The 19,601-nt window shown below is 37.2% G+C and overlaps 1 protein-coding gene across 2 annotated transcripts; it reads right to left on the bottom strand.

Annotated features, from left to right (window-relative positions):
- Positions 1–1,125: 1,125 nt before the first annotated feature.
- On the bottom strand, positions 1,126–18,046 carry ezra (ezrin a). 2 transcript variants are annotated; one of them, XM_056245515.1, is made up of 13 exons: positions 17,887–18,046; positions 11,894–11,977; positions 10,936–11,031; positions 8,959–9,233; positions 7,196–7,279; positions 6,965–7,111; positions 6,457–6,553; positions 5,707–5,870; positions 4,866–4,996; positions 4,029–4,189; positions 3,792–3,884; positions 2,776–3,042; positions 1,126–1,497 (listed from the first exon to the last, which is right to left on the bottom strand). In XM_056245515.1, the coding sequence occupies exons 1-13, from the start codon at positions 17,896–17,898 to the stop codon at positions 1,333–1,335; spliced, it is 1,776 nt and encodes a 591-aa protein (XP_056101490.1). In that variant the 5' UTR covers positions 17,899–18,046; the 3' UTR covers positions 1,126–1,332. The 2 variants fall into 2 exon arrangements, with proteins under 2 accessions (XP_056101490.1, XP_056101491.1); XM_056245516.1 differs by lacking the exons at positions 8,959–9,233; positions 10,936–11,031; positions 17,887–18,046 and having other exon boundaries at positions 11,894–11,952.
- Between the last annotated feature and the right edge of the window lie 1,555 nt (positions 18,047–19,601).

The following is a 19,601-nucleotide window of genomic DNA, read 5'->3' as shown; positions in this document are numbered from 1 at the left end:
TGAAAGAGTTTGCTTATGCTTTATTAATGGCAATAATATATAATATAATAGTCACAGCATTCAGCACATACAGATTCCTGAATTTAGAAAGTGTATCTAATAATCACTGACATTAGTAATTATCTCCAATAAAAAAAAAAGAAATGTTCATAAACCGATGTGTTTGCTTTTTCAAGAAAAGAAAAAAAAACTAAATAAACTGTTCCTACTTTCAGTGAAAATCATTGTAGTATGGAAGATTTTTATAGGAGGTTTTCAGGGAACTAAACCAGTGTAGGTAATGATCGCTGAAACGGTTTACAATGGAACACAGTAATCCAGACCCCTTGCATGTTCGCTGACCCTTTGCATATTTCAACAAATGGTTTCCAGGCTTCATAAATTGTTGTCTAGCAACATAATTAACGCTCTAGTCCTTGAGTAAATATCAGTGGTCCTTTGTGGGTTCAAGCAGGCGCACCCTTTGCATAACAATTTGCCTTTAACAGCCTCTCTGCGCATCAGTGCAAAATAAACTGTAGTTCTTTTAACGGTCACAGCATAAGGACATCTGGTTAAACAGACAATGCAAACCTTTCAGCTATTCTGAACAATTCCGCTATCCAGACATTGTGCTGTCTTTGTCAAAAAAAAACGTACATTTTTTTTCTTAAATTTTTTTTTGCCACAGACCTTCGCCAAAACATGTGAAAAACATGTTTAACCAAGCATTTTTCGTCCCACAGTAACTCGACAGAAGAAGTCATTCAAATCAATTTCATATTTTTATTTCAAAATATTGCATAGAAAATCTAATTTACTATGCGGCATTTAATTAATCAAAAATCTGTTAAAAACATTGACTTGTTTGTTATGGCCACTATTTGATCTCATCCATGTTTTAGATAATTATCTACAATCCTCATACCATATCTACGCTTTTTTTTATTTTTTTTTATTTGTTCTTTTCAAACATAAAAACTCCTTTTCGTGAGGAAGTGATGTGTTTCATGACACATAAAGATCTTAAGTTAGCCACATTAAAAAGGTTCCCATAAAAGATGACATGATTTCTCAAGACAAAGCCTTTGGCACAATTAGCATAAATAGGATCTCAAGAGTGTTCTCAAGGCAAACTTTAAAACATCATTTTAATGCCTTGAATGAGCATGTTGTCCATATTTGTCAAAAAAAAGTTACTGTACTGGTGTGTACAGTAGTGTGTAGTGTGTAAATAACCCAGTCATTTTAAATGGCAAATACAAAGTGAGACCATTTATGATTAGATAAATTCAGCAACACATGAGCAGAGCGCTGCTGGTGCTCGAGGTTTACTGGAGAATTGATCAGCCATTACAAGGCTTCAAACTCATCTATTCTCTGCTTGGTGTTGCCCATGCGGATCTGACGAAGCGTCTTGTACTTGTCCCTCCCGGCTATTACGTTTTCATTGTGCAGAATGTCGTTCTGAGTCTTCATAGAGTTATCGCGGGCCTCGGCCAGCTCAGAGCTCAGGGCCTAAAAACAATTTAAGATACAGTTAATCACAGTGTAAATACCAAATAATGACAATTGAAATAGAATATTTGGATTCATAGCAGTGGCGTATGGTACGTAGTACTGAACTGAAATTGGTGATTTGAGATCAGTGCAACTGAACGAAACATGTTGTTCGCGAATGAACCGAATAAACGTGCCATGTTGTTCATATAAAACTGTATGAATGAAACATATCTTTTATGAACAGCCTAAAATATATACAATAATAAGGCTTGTAATTGTAAACAAATTGTAAATCAATGTACTGTAGTGTTTTTAGCGGAATCTGTTGTATCAATAATACTCAAAAAACACTCACCTAGTAGTGTAATGATGTAAACCACAGATTCAACAGATTTGAATCACTGAATGAATCAAATTCCCCACTACAAGTCAGTGTTACGGAAGTATATAGAATGTAGTATGTGAACAAACTGAAAAAAGGATGATAAGACTTTCATGTTTCATTCATGAACAAAGAATTTCCTGAACGAATGATAGTCAAATTATTTTGATTGAATCAAAATCCCAACTACAAGTAAGTGTTATGTTTGTATATGTATTTAAATAAACTGAAAAAACAATGTACTGCAACAATGTAACCTTCAGATATGGATACTTAACAAACCAGTGGATGAATCTGGATCTGTTTTAGGAGTTCAAAAGATTCAATAAATCACTGAGATCAATCAAAATCCCAACTACAAGTAAGTGTTATATGTAGATATGTATTTGAACAAACTGGAAAAAAAAGGATAATACGGCTTGTTTCATTTGTGAACAACTCTGTGTTTTTGAACAAATCTCCTGAACAAATGATAAAATGACTCCTAATGCTCACTCACTCACTCAATAAATAAATCACTGGTCACCATGTACTGGTATAATAACGTAACATCCAGATATAGATACTGAACAGGCCAGTGGATGAATCTGGATCTGTTTTTAGGTGTTCAAAAGATTCACTAAATCACTGAGATCAATCAAAAACACAACTACAAGTAAGTTGTATGTGTGTTTGTGAACAAACTGAGAAAAGTATAATAAGGCAAGTTTCATTTGTGAACAACTTTGTGTTTTTGAACAAATCTCCTGAACGAATGACAAAAAGTCCAGAACCTCCAGAAACAGTTACTAAACAAATCAATGAGGAATCAGGATCTGTTTTAAGGTGTTTTTCAGAATCAGAATTTGATCACAATTCTTGCTACTAATGCATACATAATCATGTCTGAGGAAAGGTGATACGCATGTTACCATGAGCTGTTTCTGCACACGTTCGTTCTTCTCCGCCTCTGTGATGCGCTCCTCCTCATTGCGGTGGTCCTCTATGCCCTCCACAGGCAACTCAGCACTGTAGGTGCTGTTGTTCTCCTCGTGATCATCATGATCGTTCTCCAAGGGCTCCTCCATCATGGCCCGGGCAGCCATAGGGGCGGCCATGGGGGCAGCAGCCACAGGGGACGACATAACATGCTGCAACTCCTCACGGGTCTTTTCCAGATCACCCTGAACCTCATTAGCCTGAGAAAAGTGGAGGGGTCAGTTTTAAGGAGAAGAATTTAACCATATTTTAACAATTTAGGGCTGGATACCGAACGATATGAAACATTATATCGTGATCAGTGTTGTGCCTGAACGCGTTCAATGAACTCGTTCACGTTTGGGCGAACGTGAACTGAACGTACTGAATTACTGCCTGATGAACGTTACTGTGAACGCGTTCATTCTGGTGTCTGTGAACGCGCGCTCTCTCAGTTTAACTTCGTTCAATAGGGTGCCAGATTTCTAGAGCCTTAAGCCGGCTAAAACACGCGAAAAAAACACCCAATCTGGCAACTACAGCCAGCAGTGTCGCACCGCCGCATGCGTCATCAAAACAAGAAGCAGCATGTAGTCGACAAAGCAGCGAGCGAGGAGGCGTCGTATGATGATTTAAACGAGTTTTATGACAAGGTCGGTGAGGATGGGAAAAATCTTACATTACTGTGCAAACTTTGCCCGTCGATAAAATAATTGCTGTCTGTGGTTGTATGGGCTGTGGCAATAATTTTTTTTTTTTTTTTAAAGCTCGCAGCAACATATGGAAAAAAAGAACTATGAACTAGTTCATTTTTTTGAAGTATGAACTATGAACTGAACTAGTTCATTTTACAATTTGTGAACTGAACTTTGAACTAGTTCATGTAGAAAATGAACTTTCCCAACACTGATCGTGATACATGTTTTATCTATATCGCACAGCCCTAATAGATATACTGTTCACAACTCACCCTGTTCTGCCATTCATTGGCTTCCTCTTCCTTGACTCTCCTGGCTTCCTCCAGCAAGACAATCTTTGCAGTGAACTCAGCCAGCTCTGCTGCCTTTTAAAGGAAACCAAAAGGTAAATCTTTTTGTATTTCACTATAGATAAACAAATAATTCTGCCCCATTACACAAACTGTCACAGAATATGCTAGTGTCACTGTTTAAGGTGTGTTTTGTGTGTAAAACCCTCCCAAGCATACCAGCTGTTCCTGATTTTTCATCTGATCCTCCGCTTTCCTGGCCAGCTCTTCTTTAGCTATCAGTGCCAGCTGTCTCTCAGCCTCCAGACGCGCTGCCTCCTCCTCCACCCGCCGCCTCTCTTCCTCCAATATCCGTGCCCTCTCAAACTGCTCTATCAGATCTGAACAATACACAGAATCATCCAGAAGGGGGCAGCAGTCACTCACTTATACAATATCATTCATTGCAAGTGTGTGCCAAGTAGGGTGGTCACAGGATTTTGTATAATAGGCCTATGCTATATACACTCCTTGGCCAAAAATAAGTCGCAGGCTGTTTGGATTTAAACATGCAAATACTAAGAGTCTATGATTGGATCAGTATTGCAGGGATTATTATGTTTCTAGCATGTTATATGTTTGGCAACAGTTCTTCTAACCCTAATTGATGGAGTGTGTAGCTTTTCATTTCTTAAACAATCATGTAGGAAGACACATCATGGCCATATTCCAGATGACAATGTAAAGATTCATCAGGCTCAAATTGTGAAAGAATGGTTGTGAGCATGAAGAATCATTTTCACACATGAGTCCAGACCTTAAATTCATTGAAAGTCTTTGGGATGTGCTGGAGGAGACTTTACAGAGTGCTGGACTCTTGCATTGTCAATACAAGATCGTGACCAAAAAATGCTGCACCTCTTGATGGAAACAAATGTTGTGATGTTATTTCCATCAAGAGGTGCATCAATTTTTGGTCAAGATCTTGTCTTGACAATGCAAGAGTCCAGCACTCTGTAAAGTCTTCTAAAGTCTAATAATATATATGAGATCAGACATCTAGTGAAATATTCTTACCTCTCTCAACCTTTTTGGTCTGCTCTTCAACCTGGAAAAGCTTCATCATCATCTCTTGCTTCTCTCTCTCCACAATCTCTTTTTCTTTCTCTATTGCCTCCCTTTTCTTCTTCTCATTCTCTAGCTGGGCTCTGGTGGGGGGGAAACAGGTAGCAAACACATTTAGGGCCACATTTACTAACAGCTTGCTCCAGCACAAACCCTCTTTTGTCGTTAAAAATACAGTTAGGATTTACTAAAGACACGCAGTGAAAAATTAGCACTGAAAAGGCGTAGACAGGGTTATTTTTGCGGCTGACCTTACTGCATATCCATTTGTAAGAGTTTCCCTTTCAGACGCAAAATGTATGGGAGGAGAATATTTAAATGAATCATGAAAGGTAATTTACTAAGGTTTGCGCTCGTCAATTTACTGGTATTTGCGGTATTATTTACCGCTCAAAAAGAGCATGTCTTAAACCAGACGCTAATTTGCGCTGCTCTTGTGTTGCTCATTATGGAAATGATCCGGCTGTGTCGGTGTTTTTTAATTTGTGCGTTGTCAGTAGATCACACACACAGAACTTTCCACTCCCATCGGCACTTTTATGGGATTGCGCTAATTTGCCTCGTTTAGTAAATCTGGCCCAAAATATACTCCCAATGCAAAAAGAAAAACCTTTGAGTAAAAATTCACAAAGAAAATAAATAAATAAATATTTGATCAAATTAACTATTTTTGTGGCCAACAAAATTGTGGCCAACATTAGTGATGCTCTGGCCTGAGCTTCCTGGTGTCTTGCTGTGATCACAGGGCAGCTGTTCACTGACGCACTCTGGGCACTGAACACTGTGTCCTCACCTCTCCATCTGTCTCTGGTGTTTCTCCTCTCTGGCTTGTGCCTTCATCTGCTGCACCTCAATGGTATCAGGTTTCCTGCGTTGCATATAAAGTTCATGGTTTCCCATGCACAGGTGAAGGATGCGCTTGTTAATACGTAAACGAGATGCATAGAACACAAAGTCCTGCAAAAACAAGAGAGAAAGAACAGAATGTGAAACATTTAATGTCATATGCATAAATAATTGGGGAAATATAGTATAACCGGACTTCTTGAATGACTAAAAAATACATAAGAAATGCAATTCTGTACATATGACTTGAATATAGACCTACTTCTTTTATGAAGAAGAGTATGTTTTTAATTTCTTCTGAATTACAATTAATTTTGATATATTTTGGATGCATAACATGAAAAATATCAGGGAAGGGGAGTTCAAATGTCCTGATATCGTAATACACAAAAAAAGTAAAAGAAAAATATTTTTAAAACCTTTTCTTACAATTTTGATCAAGGAAAATACGTTATTAATTAGATGGTTACACCACATGACATTTATCATTACGTCATAACATTTAAGCTTTGAAAATGGTATTAAAGTTTTAAAACCATATGAAACCAACATGGATCCAAAGAGACATGTATTTTAAAATGATTTTTAAAAGATTTTTCCTTTCTTCACCTTCGATACTCTTATTTGTCGTTGTCAATAATTTCGGGGGGGGGGGGGGGGGGGGGGTTGAGACAAAATCATTTATGCAAAGACTTACGGGAGCCTTTTTGTCAATGGGTTTGATTATGAACTTCTTGTCGTTGAATGAGATGTTCCTTATTTCACTCCAAGGAAATCCAATCTTTGGAGTCAGCCTAAGTAATGAAGAACAGACAAAAATTATTTAATCTATTGAATAATGTTAATTAACAACATGTACTTGTGTTGGATCAGGGTGTGGTTTAGGGTTCGTTGCAAGTAATTATGCATAATTTACTGTTTTTACTACTGGAAGCACATGTAACGTAACAAAGTGTTACCTTTTTTGTAATTGTAAAGTCTTTTTTTGTGTTTGTCAACAAACATTACAAAAAGTTTGTGGTACATTAGTCCTTGAGTGCATTGACCTCTCAATAATAAGCAGCAGGCGTTGATGTTGACTTGTTTGGCTTGTTGTGGGCTTGAACGGTCACTCTGCAGGTCATTAACCACACAGTCATGGCACACTGACCCCAATATCCCCAACTAACATTTCTAAATAATCAGATCTTGCTCACAAAGCTTACCTGTCTTCTTTTTCATAGATGTTAAGTCCCAAAGCATCCACGCCTAACCACAGGTCTGTTCCTTTCTTGTTCTTGATGTCAAAATAGTTGACGCCATACATCTCCAAATCCTGTGAGATCTTCAGATACTCCTGCATGGCATCTTCCCTAGTGATACAGAATTCAAAGAAATGATAAACTTGTGGAGTGATATGTAGGCGAGCTGAATGGGAGCATATAAGTAAAACTCACTTGAGAATTCCTCTGTGCTCCTTATGCCAAATCTGTATCCTCTCCTCCCATTGCTCTTTAGACAGTTTATGCTGGTCAAGCACTCTGTAAACACAGAATATCAGAATCACATGCGTGTTCTGAGTATTATTGTTACTAAACTATTTGTGTTTAATTCTCCATCATCATGCGCTTACCACAGCCACAGATCCTGACAATTGTCAACAAGTTAATATTGAATTATGAAATTCTGGTATTTTGTGTCAGTTTTGTTTGAGATCCAAACAAAGTCAAAGTGATTTTACAAATATTTACACACTATGGTAAATTCAAGTGGGTACATTTTTGTTTGTTTGTTTGTTGGATAAACTTTAAATAATTAAGTTGGTAACAAACATTTAAATTCTTTCCAACATTTTATGCTTTTTTTTTTTAACAAGGTTATCTTTAAGTCAGGTGGACCCAGTCGGTGAACGTGATTTTTCCCAAGTACAACATGTTTCTGGATTAACATCTTTGTTTATCTTGGAACAACATTTCAATCAACCAATCAGATTTGAGGGATGAGTTTACTCTCATGTGTGACCGTATCAATCACACGATGAAGGAGATTACCACAGAAAAACCTTTAATTTCAATGAAACTAGGAAAGATTGCAGAATAGCAATAGAAACACAACCACACAGATGTAAACAAGAACCGACAACGGACGAAACATAACAGGGAGCATAAATACAAGGAGAACATAATGACAGACAGGACTGATAATATGTAACCATAGGACCAAATGAGGGCATAATCATAAACGAAGGAAACCGAAACTTAAAGGGGCTTTCGCAATGGGTAGTTCTAGGAACTAGCCACCAGGGTGGTTCCCTGAGAACGAATGGTTCCCTTAGGAACATTTTCCCGGTTGCATTCGCACCGCCAGTAGAAACTCTGAAGTGACGTAAGCTGCGCTCGTTGTTGTGACTTTTATTTTGACGGCGCGGCGGACCTTTATTTTGACGACGCTGAGAACGCCGGAGCACACAGTGCTCGCATTCTCCGTGTTCATTAGTTTACGATCTGTCCATTGATAGAACTGTTATACATAGAAAGTAGACAGTATATGAAAAGTTATTAGATTATGCCGTGTGGTTGATGTCCAGTGTTGCTAGCTGAGCAGAAATACATAATCATGTTTAGCTTGGTCCCCTCAAAGTTGTTCGGCCAATCAGCATACACTAACGTCACGGGTAGTTCCTATAGTGCTGGTTTAGACCCTACTCTGAAGTAGGAGCTAAATAAGTTCCTCAAAAAGGAGTTCCTAGAGCTAAAATTGTTCTTAGTTCCTGCGGTGCGAACACGCCAAAATCCGGGTACTTTCGCCAATAGTTCTAGGAACTATGAAAAGGTTCCTCTGGTGCGAAAGCCCCTAAACAGAGCAGGGAAACAGGAACTATGGGAAACAGAACATCTAAATAAGAGTCTATAACCTTGACATTTACAATTTCTGTCAAGTTTAGGCTTACAACCAGGGTTAGGTGCTTCTACATCAGTGTTATTCACCTATCATGATTTTAGGGTTAACTGGGTAGGGTTAGGTTTAGGTGCAGGGATAGGGTTAGGACTACATTTTCAGACAGGAATGTTGTTCCAGGATCAACAAAATATCCAGTAACATTCCTTACATGGCAAAATCACATTGACCGTGCTTAATGTAAATCTTATTTAAGTCATTTCAACTCGCTGAATCATTAGACTGCACTGGATTCGTGTTTTTTAGCAGTTTCCCCCCTCACCTCTGAGGCAGAAGCCTCTCAGACGACAGGTATCCAGCTTTTTGGGATTCTAGTGAGTAGTCTCCAAACTTGGCCTGTACAGAATATGAGGCCAATAGCACTGCTGTCTCTGGGGGGCAGTAGATCTCATCGCTCAAGATGCCTTCCTTCACTTGTAGGAAGAAAAGCTTTTTTGTGATGTCCTGAATCAGTTCCTCGGACACGTCCTCAGGGTAGTGCTTGGCCCGAAACTTAAACTGCAGAGGGTTGTCTTGCTTTACCTCTTGAGAGGACACCTATGAAATCAGAATGAAGAATGATTGTTGGTTTGCCGAGCCTCTAAAGGAACATGGTGACGGGGAAATAAATGAGATGGGAGGAAAAATATCATTTTTTTAATGCTTTCAAAACTTTTGCATTCCACCAAGAAACTTTCCGTTGCCAAATGCTGATAGAAATAATATGAGGTGGTAGGTAAGAAGTATATTTCAAAACATTTATGTTTGCTGGCAAAACCTTTGCATCCCCTCTACACACAGATTGATTGTTAACATATAAAGTAAATGACTATATATCAATGTTGAGTTCTAGATGTCATGATACAATGCAGATATTTCAGTGACTCAGCAGCTATTGATTTAATTTATTGTTTTTTCTTATTTTCTCCATTGTTGAGCAATAATCAAAGTTCAACATCACCTGCATGACTCGTGACTTCTCTAACAGGAATCCTGTAGTGGTCAATGTTTATTTGACTAGCAATCTACACCTATGGATTTGTCTACTGGGCTGCCAGAACACAACATTTGTGATAAGTATTACTATATGATGATATGTATGTATATTAGGTGATTGTATGTACAATAAATATGGCAAATCTACAAAATATGAGTTAACTGGAATGAACATTTCAAGAGTGAAAAATTTAACTGTTGTTCTAAAACCTGAACATTTCAAGAGTGAAAAATGTAACTGTTGTTCTAAAACCTGAACTTTAGTAACTTAATCAAATGCGTCATGTTGCAAATATACAGTCCTGTCAAAAGCAAGGCAATCACATGTCAGAAAGTCAGCCTTCATAGTAGTAAATGTAAGAGTAGTAAAAGAGTAGTAAAATAACAATTATATCCCCACCCATACAAGCTAACACATTCTCAGTGTTTTTTAGCACATTCCTATGCTGTTGTCAGGATGTTTGCTAGGGTGTTTTGGGTCATTTCTATTGTGGTTACAAAAGTGACCCAAGCCAAGAGAGCCCACCCCCAAATCTCTATGATACTTTAATCTGTAGATTTGGATTGGGTGCCTGTAAGTCTATGGGATTCTTTTGCCTTCCCGTGAGTCTACTCTGCTCTGATTGGTCAAATGGCCCAGTCTGTTGTGATTGGTCTACCGCTTACAGTTGCGTGTCGGAAATGAAACACCCATTACCACATCTGAATTTAAGCTCTGTTTCTTCTTCAGCACTTGATAAACAGTGATACGAACAGTCACGATTGCATTGTTTTTTTCCTGTATCATTTCAGGTACAAGTCCTCATCCTTTTGAAGCACGCAAAGTGAATTCACAGCTCAGAAAACAGCGTCTTCTCAAAATGTCGACAACACGAACCAAACTTTTTCAGTCTCAAGCTACAACCACAGCGATTGAGGACGGGGCAAAATAGACACTGTTCGCGGGCAGCCAATGAAGACCATAGGCTGGCATTATGCATATTTGTTACATTGTTACAATGTTGCAATTCAGAATCGATTCATTCTTTTAGGAGACAATAACTTTACTTTGATCTTTCAAACTTTGCAGACCTTTTACATTCACAAACAGCAACATTACACTCTGCATTAAAAGGTAATATTCGAAAAAGCACAACAGGGGCACTTCAACATGTTATTAACATTAATCCAAGCATTGTGACTACTAAGCATTTATTGTCTAACTACATAGTGGTGCAAATACGGGTTCAAATACAGTACATTTTCTGTATAAAATCAAAAATACCTTTTTGTCCAGTTTCAGCCATGTCAGAAAGCCTTTGTTGTCCGTGTACTGAAGACCAAAGTACCAGACCTCACGCAAACCCACCGTCTTAACCACCTGAATACATTAACACAGAGGATAAAATTCAACCAGTTACATGCGACTAACACAATGACAAATGTAAACAAATTGTGATATCGATTCCTATGACGTAAATTTAAAACATAATACCTAATCACCTATGATAAACAAGCATGACCTTATGTTGGATGTCAAACAATGGGAGAGTCTCTGTTCAGAGAAGATTAGAATAGGAACTCTACAATGAGAGTTCATGCTATCAACAGGGAGGGAAACTACCAACCCACCCACCCTCTTATCATTTAGGTGTGTACAAATAGGCAGAGACGGTGTCCACCACCTATATTCCATATACAGTCCTGTCATATCATACCTCACCAATCACCATATACCAAGGTAGTCCCGCATTACTAATCTCAACCGTATCTAAAAAATGATTTACACCCATTGACTATAGTCGTAAGCATGAATTCGGGTGTCTCTCTAAGGTAACAAAAATGCTTTTGCAATTAGCTACAAAGCTTTGTTACAAAAAGAGTTTTTTTGTAAGTCACTACAAGTTTATGAGTAATTGTGATAAAACAAAAGTAGTGCATTTGCCTAGTAGGAAATAGTAGGAAAGTAATACTTATGCAAGTGCATATAAATATCATCTTGGTAGGAGATGTTCATAGTTTGGTGAGGTCTTCTAATTTAAAAAAAATTCCCATTAGTTTTGAAATAAGCTTGAGTTATTTTCCCAGCATGCAATGTGAAACTACAAAAATGTTTCATCATCTGTATATAAAGTGGACGCAATTTACTCTTTAGCTTAAAAACACATTTAAGTACTAATTCCTCACATGCCGCCTCAAGCTTTAAAGAAATATCAGGAAGATTTCAGGAGCCGCTGCTTTACCTGCTCAAAGAGCTGTTTGCCTGTTGTAACTGACTGGATCGCAAATTCCAGCTCGGCATCCATAGTGGTGACACGGACATTGATCTGCACAGAACGAACAAAAGTGTATCAAGAACTGGAATAAATTAAAGCAGGGTATTGTTGGTGTGTTGGTATTTGTAGAAAATATGAAATGTACCATTACATCAGAACAAAAGATTTGTTTTAATTTATTACACCTGAATTACATAACACCATTGTCATATCAGATATTTAAAATCACATCAGTCAGAATATCAATCATCTAAATTACATGTCATTCTACAAAGCCACAGGCAATAAAGCCTTATGACAGATATGCATTACGTAAAATCTTCCAGAGAACTGACAACTGATGGTTTCAACAGATCCAACGAACATTAGGTGTGACATTACTAATCTGGGATACTATAATATACACTGCCCGCCTTGAGCTTTTTGCATCGCTTAATGGAAATAACATCACAACATTTATTTCCATCAAGAGGTGTATTAATTTTTGGTCAAGATCTTGACAATGCAAGAGTCCAGCACTCTGTAAAGTTCCCTCCAGCACATCCCAAAGACTTTCAATGAATTTAAGGTCTGGACTCATGTGTGAAAATGATTCTTCACGCTCCTCACAACCATTCTTTCACAATTTGAGCCTGATGAATCTTGACATTGTCATCCTGGAATATGGCCATGATGTGTCTTCATTCATGATTGTTTAAGAAATGAAAAGCTACACACTCCATCAATTAGGGTTAGAAGAACTGTTGCCAAACATATAACATGCTAGAAACATAATAATCACTGCAATACTGATAGACTCCTAAGTATTTGCATGTTTAAATCCAAAAACAGCTAATTTTGTTTTGGCCATGCAGTATATTTTACCATTTATGAGATTCAGTTTTGTACTTCACAAAGTAGGCATTAAAACAAAACACCTTGCAAACATGCTTGTATTCTACTTAAACTGATCAAGAAAACTCTAACAGTAACAAGACATGAAACTAAAAATCTGTTTCTAGAAGAGATTCCATGACTTCCATGGTGACAATCTCTTGTCCAAGGTCACGTTTCAGTCCAGCACACTTTACACAAGCTTTCATAACGACCCGGTGAACCTTGACAGAGCCTTACAAGTACTGTCAAAGTTACACAACCTCATTGCGAACTACTCTAGAGCTGTAAAGATAAACCCTTCAAACTTGTGCAACAAATGTTAGCAAAGTTATTTTCAGACCCATCAACATTTCAGTTCAACGCTTGCTTCCTGTTATAAGCTCCAATTCGCAAAGCATAAATAAAAGACCTTCATATATCCAGGATTAGTGCACATTTAGTGGCTCTAATCACAGGAAAAGTTCAAGCAATAATACTCACACTGCAATAACCATTACACCCTGGTGTTAGTATTTAGCCACATCAGCAAGTAAATGATCTGCATGTTTTGGCCACCTACTGTAGAACTATTGGTTAATTTCTGACAATACAAAGTTGCAACAATTTTTACCACTTTAAACTCTTGTGCAAATTTGGTACAGTAGAAAATATAACTAACTTTAATGAAAATAATGAATGATATATAAAAGCTATATAAAACGGGTTAACTGTAACCATGCCACAAAAGTTTGGGGTTGGTAAGATTTTTTAATGTTTTTGAAATAAGTCTCTTATGCTCATCAAGGCTGCATTTATTTGATAAAGAAATACAGTAAAAACAGTAATATTATGAAATTCTATTTTTTAATATTTTAAAATGTAATTTATTCCTGTGATGCAAATCTGAATTTTCAGCATCAGTCTTCAGTGTCACATGATCCTTCAGAAATCATTCTGTTGCTCAACATTTCTTATTATCAATGTTGAAAACAGTTGTGCTGCTTAATATTTTTGTGGAAACAGTGATACAATTGTTTCAGGATTTTTGAATAAAAATAGAAAGATGGATAGAAAGTTCCGTGTTTATTTAAAATATGAATATTTTGTAACATTTTAAATGTCTTTACTATCACTTTTGATCAATGTAATGCATCCTTGCTGAATAAAAGCATTAATGGAAAAAGGAATTTAATTCTACATTACTATAAAATTCATGGCAAAAGGAGATAAGACAATACATGCTCTTTCACAGTAAAATCTTTATATATTTTTTAATTATTAAAGTAATAATATAATTTACCTAATCATTTACGGTAAAAAACAATAAATCTGTGACTGTGTCTAAATTGTCAATGTTTTGATGGAATTTGATGCAGTTTTTGTGCCAATATGTTTCTGTTGTGATATAAAGGCCTGGCTCGCAGTCTCCGCTCTAATTCATCCCAAAGGTGTTCTTTTGGGTTGAGGTCAGGACTCTGTGCAGGCCAGTCATGTTCCTCCAAACCAAACTCACTCATCCATGTCTTTATGGACCTAGCTTTGTGCACTGGTCATGTTGGAACAGGGAGGGGCCATCCTCAAATTGTCAGGGTTCTCAAGTTTAATCAAAAGCTTGGAGTGAGATCACATGCGGTTAGGGGAGGAGCCCAAGGGGAGGAGCCCCAGTGGAGCCCCGCCCACCCCCCAATTTTACCCATTGTTCATAATTAACCAGCTCAAATTAAAATTATAACAATTGGTAAATCTGATAAATGACAGAGCAATTCATCACATCAAATATACTCTTTAATGTTATATTTCAAAATTACTAAAATATAACAAATTGCTCCAAACAGTTTGGAAAAACAAATCTTTTTGCATTTTCCCCTGACATCTTTGAAAAATACAAATGCAATGGCAATGATTATAATGTATGTTTTGACAGGATATAAAATATTACCTAGAGCACTCTGCCTTAATACATGTAGCCTTAATGTAACTAGAAAGACTATTAATACAGTATAATATATAATTTAAAATTAAATTAAATTCTTCAATAAACTTCATTCCTTCCCATACCCACTAACATTTCCCTTAGCAAAAGCTTCTGGCTTGGTTGCAAAGTAGTTGTAGAGTTTTTGACTGCATCAATAATAATGTATACGATTGGCTATATATTAAATGTTCTAGCCTAAAAATGTTAGACGAGCTTTCTTCCAACTTACCTTCTCCATCATGGCCTATGATCACGACGTGTGTTCGTGCGATATTGTTGGTTACCTAGTAACGAACGTACGGTAGCCGAGAATGTGTGTGCGTACGTTCACGCGATGGCCGAGAATGTTCCGTCAACTTCCGTGTGTTCGCGCATCTATGTTTCCTAGTAACAAACGCAATCTGGCCGAGATACGGATGCGCTGGCGGCAGGAAACTTCACTTTGTGTGCCTGCACCTCGTATACAACGTTGTATAAAGCTTGCAGGACAACTTGGTTGGCATTTCCTTTTCAGCGTGAGAAATACATGGTGTGGCGTGTGTGCGTGTGAACTGGTTGAATGGCGTGTGTCTCACGGCCAATGCGTGAGACTTGAGAACCCTGAATTGTTCCCACAAAGTTGGGAGCATGAAATTGTCCAAAATGTCTTGGTATGCTGAAGCATTAAAAGTTCCTTTCTCTGGAACTAAGGGGCCAAGCCAAACCCCTGAAAAACAACCCCACACCATAATCCCCCCTCCACCAAACTTTACTCTTGGCACAATGCAGTCAGGCAAGTACCGTTCTCCTGGCAACAACAATATGTGTGTGTGCATGTCTGTATATAAATCTGGCACATTTACACAAGTTCTCATGTCAATTACGCACTGTCCCTTTTAAAATAAAATAAACAAACATAACTCTCAGTTTTAGTTAGAAATCATGTACAATGACGTGAATAAAATGACAATAAAATAGTAGCACAAGGTGTTCAGTCTTCTGAGTATCACTATCAGTGTAACATAATGCAAATGAACCTTATCAGCAAGCCCTTAGATAAGGCACAATAGGCTGGCAGCTGTGTCAAAAAAGCTTAAATCACTGCTGTAACTAATATGGTATCTTTATATATGATAAATACTCCAATACATTAGCAGATATGCTTTCAGTGATCAAAAATCTTATCATAAGTGGCAAACAAGCTGCTTATTATTGGCAGCTTCAGCCTCTCCATATCCAAAGCAAATCAAAATTAATAATCTCAACGCCAGCATGGCAGGTATAATCTATAATCTTCAAAGCTTGTCCTCTCGGTTGGATTTGTCCTAGTAATGGAACAGACTGCATGAGTGCTGTTTAATCCAGCAGTCACCATCTCCATGAGCAACCATCAGAGCTACATGTTATCTAGCCGGAAGAAAGACGTCATAACACCTGCGTGTCTCGTTTGCCTTGGAGGGTAAAGAGTACCTCACAAGACAGTGCTAACCCACTTCTCAAATCACACACAAGTGTTTGTGCTCCACGTAGCCTTAAATAAGCTTTAGGTCTTATCTCAGATTAAATAAACGTATTTGGATAATTCATGAAAAATGGAAATAGACATAGACAATGTATATCTATATGATGCTGGTCACCATTTCTGTTAAGCTTTTTAATAAGCTTTTCTTCTGTAGTTTGTTTCAATGGTCTTGTGGTGTCCCAAATTATTTTTTAAGAACAAAGTATTGGCAAAGTACAGTCTCTCAATACATATGAGTTTATGAAAACTGCATGCACAATTTCAGCCGGGGTTTAAAGTATGTCTGTGATAATCCTGGAAGGACTTTGTACGTTTCAAGCAGCGAGGGGACAATTTCAATTGAATTATCTTTTCTAACAATTGTAATCTTTGATAATAGACATTCTTTATTGGCATCAATGGTTCATGAAGAACCTTAACATTAATGGAACTATGGAACATGAAATATTCTTCACACTAAAAAAATAAATGGTTCTTCGGGGAACCAAAAATGGTATTTTAACCAAATAATTATTAATTTAATTCAATTATAATGTGATACTCAACAATGGGGACAAACTTGGGAATGCTGTATCTCCATATTTCTCTCAGATAATTGTTGATAAGGATTAATAGCTTTTCCAGTTAAAATATACATTTCAACATCACTACCATTTGTAACATGTCCATGCGGTGTGCAGAAAGATTTCACTCTTATACCACTAAAAGAGCCCAAATACTTACAAATACATAAAGATTAAAACCTTGATGAATAAGCTGGTTTATCAGTAACCTCTCAGCAATAATTAGAGTGACATCACATCCTGGTATTCAAATACTAAAGTCAAAAGTATGTTCACAGCAGCACATCTAGCTAATCTTTTACTTTTGCGGCATTCTGCGCCCATGAACACAGCATGAACTCATCCTCATTGTCTAAGTTTAGTTAATGAGTAAAGACTCATCTTACTCAACCATGTTAACCATCAAGTTCATAGTTAGTATCCTCCTAAAGTTTGAGGTGATAACTACACCTTTTGGAGATTAAATATAAAGATGATGTAATGTAATTTCAGAAATAACCACTTATCATAAGCATTAATAAGATATGCCATTTTACTCCTCAACATTGACAAAAATAATGGGGTAATATAGTAATAAATGGCTGCTTTACCTTGGTTTAACTGCTGAATAAAAAACAAAAAATATCCTGTCTTTCAACATTATGGATTTTGTCAGAACAGATTACAAAAATATTGAATAAAATATCAAATAATCATTAACTACGAAACTTTTTGTAATGTAATGAGTCTTTTTGACAGATGCCTATTGTAAGTCACCATAGATAAATACAAAACCCACTAAATAAGACAGAATTCAATTATATTTATCAAGAATAAACATAAATTAGGATAGACATAGACATACTAGGCTACTTCCTTCACAAAGATCCTTGTGTAAAAGGCAGTTTAACTTATATAATTGTTCCCATTTATTACACTGTTATCTATTTTTGTTCTTAGGGGTGAATTCAGGTTGAGTGGGACACTTTTTCCCATTGAGATGACTGGAAAAAAGTGTCCAAATCAACCTGGATTTACCCCTATGTAAACAAACTTTACGTTTAATAAAAAGAAAAGAAATACTTACAGGCTTAGGCATCGTCAGTCTTGTATGGGAACCAACTGAAGAAAGAAACCATAGGCGCGCGCTGGATCTTTAACAGTCTCTGTGCTCGCGACCGATCTGAACAGTGAACGCTAGAAACTCATTCCTGAGTCATTTTCGATAGATGGTGTCAAAGCCTAGTCAAAGCCTCGCCCCAGCGATAGCTAGTACGATAAGTTAGTTAGACCACTCGAGTTAAAGAGGTGCAACGGGTCTCTGCTTACCGCGCAGCTGCGGGTCCTGTAGATTCGACCTTTGATCAGGCTCGCGCCCAGACGGCGACGCACGCAATGCGACAGAACTAGAGCACGTACAGTATGCACTAATGCAGCCTTGCTGATTTGAACGGAAGGTTCTTGTCTCGTCGCTAACAATGATAGAAGCTCTTTAACAGCTCACTGTTACATTACAGCATTAGTCCACCCATATACTGTACACTGCAGGCGGAGAGATCACTGGGTTGAGCTTGATAATCTAGTGCAAAGGTGGATATCTGCAGTTCTCTACTTTCTCTAGTGTATTAGTAGCCTAGGCCTACAGGTAGGCTAATATGTAGTAGCCTCACACAACGTATGCTATTTGAACACTTAAGACGTTGAAAAGTGTTTGAATGTCGTAAAATATCAAAAAATTATGTTTTAAGTAGTTTTAAATGCTAAAAGATGCTAAAAAAAATCTTACAAAATGTCTTCACTTCAAAATAAAGGTTCTTTATCGGCATCAGTGGTTCCATGAAGAAACTTTAAAATCCATGAAACCTTTACATTACAAAAATAGGTTCATTATAGTGAAAAAAGGTTCTTTAAATTATGATTATGTTCTCTACACTAAGAAAATAATAGTTATTTTAAGAACTGTTCACTGCGGTTAATTCTTTTGGGGACCAAAAATGGTTCTTCTAAGGCAGGTGTTCTCAACTCTGGCCCTCGAAATCCACTTTCCAACAGAGTTCAGCTCCAACCCTAATCAAACACACATGAACAAGCTAATCAAGGGGTGCGTCTCAATCAGCTCCCTAGTTCAGCAGTCAGGGCACTGATCAGGGAGTCGGCCATTTTAAGGGCTGTCTCAATCGCAAAATACTTCCAGTGCACTGAAACGTTCACTTCCTAAAAAGTCCAACAATGTACCTTGAAACCCTGGAGCATCGATGCTGTTCACTTCACAGAAATTCTGAAGTGTGAAACATCTTGCAAACCAACTCAATACACATCACGACACATGATAGATATTTTTTTCAAAATCAAACCATTATTTTATTATTATTTCAGCATAAACATACATCGCTAGACAGGTAATGAACATATATAGCCAACATTTATAATATATTGATGGCTGAAATGTAACAAGCCATAATAATAATAATTACCGGTAATACGTTTATTTTATATAGCGCCTTTCTACAAACTCAATATCGCTTTACAATATGACACAAATAAACATGACAGTAGACAAAGAAACAATACAGATTAACTGAATAGGTAACATAATTAAACTGAAAAGATAAACATGACAAGAATCAGATCATAAAGTCAGGGATCAGAGAAACAAGAAGCAAAAAGATGAATGTGATAAGGAGGAGCCTATCTTGTATTGAATACAAAAGCGAACGGGTAGCCAATAAAGTCTGCATAGGATAGGAGTAATGTGGGAAGATTTCTTTGTATATGTGAGGACCCCTGCAGAGTTCTGAACAT

This window comes from Rhinichthys klamathensis, unplaced genomic scaffold, assembly GCF_029890125.1.
Source record: "Rhinichthys klamathensis goyatoka isolate OS25496 unplaced genomic scaffold, OSU_Roscu_1.1 h1tg000032l_1, whole genome shotgun sequence".
NCBI classification, from domain to species: domain Eukaryota; kingdom Metazoa; phylum Chordata; class Actinopteri; order Cypriniformes; family Leuciscidae; genus Rhinichthys; species Rhinichthys klamathensis.
The sequence above is the reverse complement of the archived record's forward strand: the minus strand, read 5'-3'. Positions and strand labels throughout refer to the sequence as shown.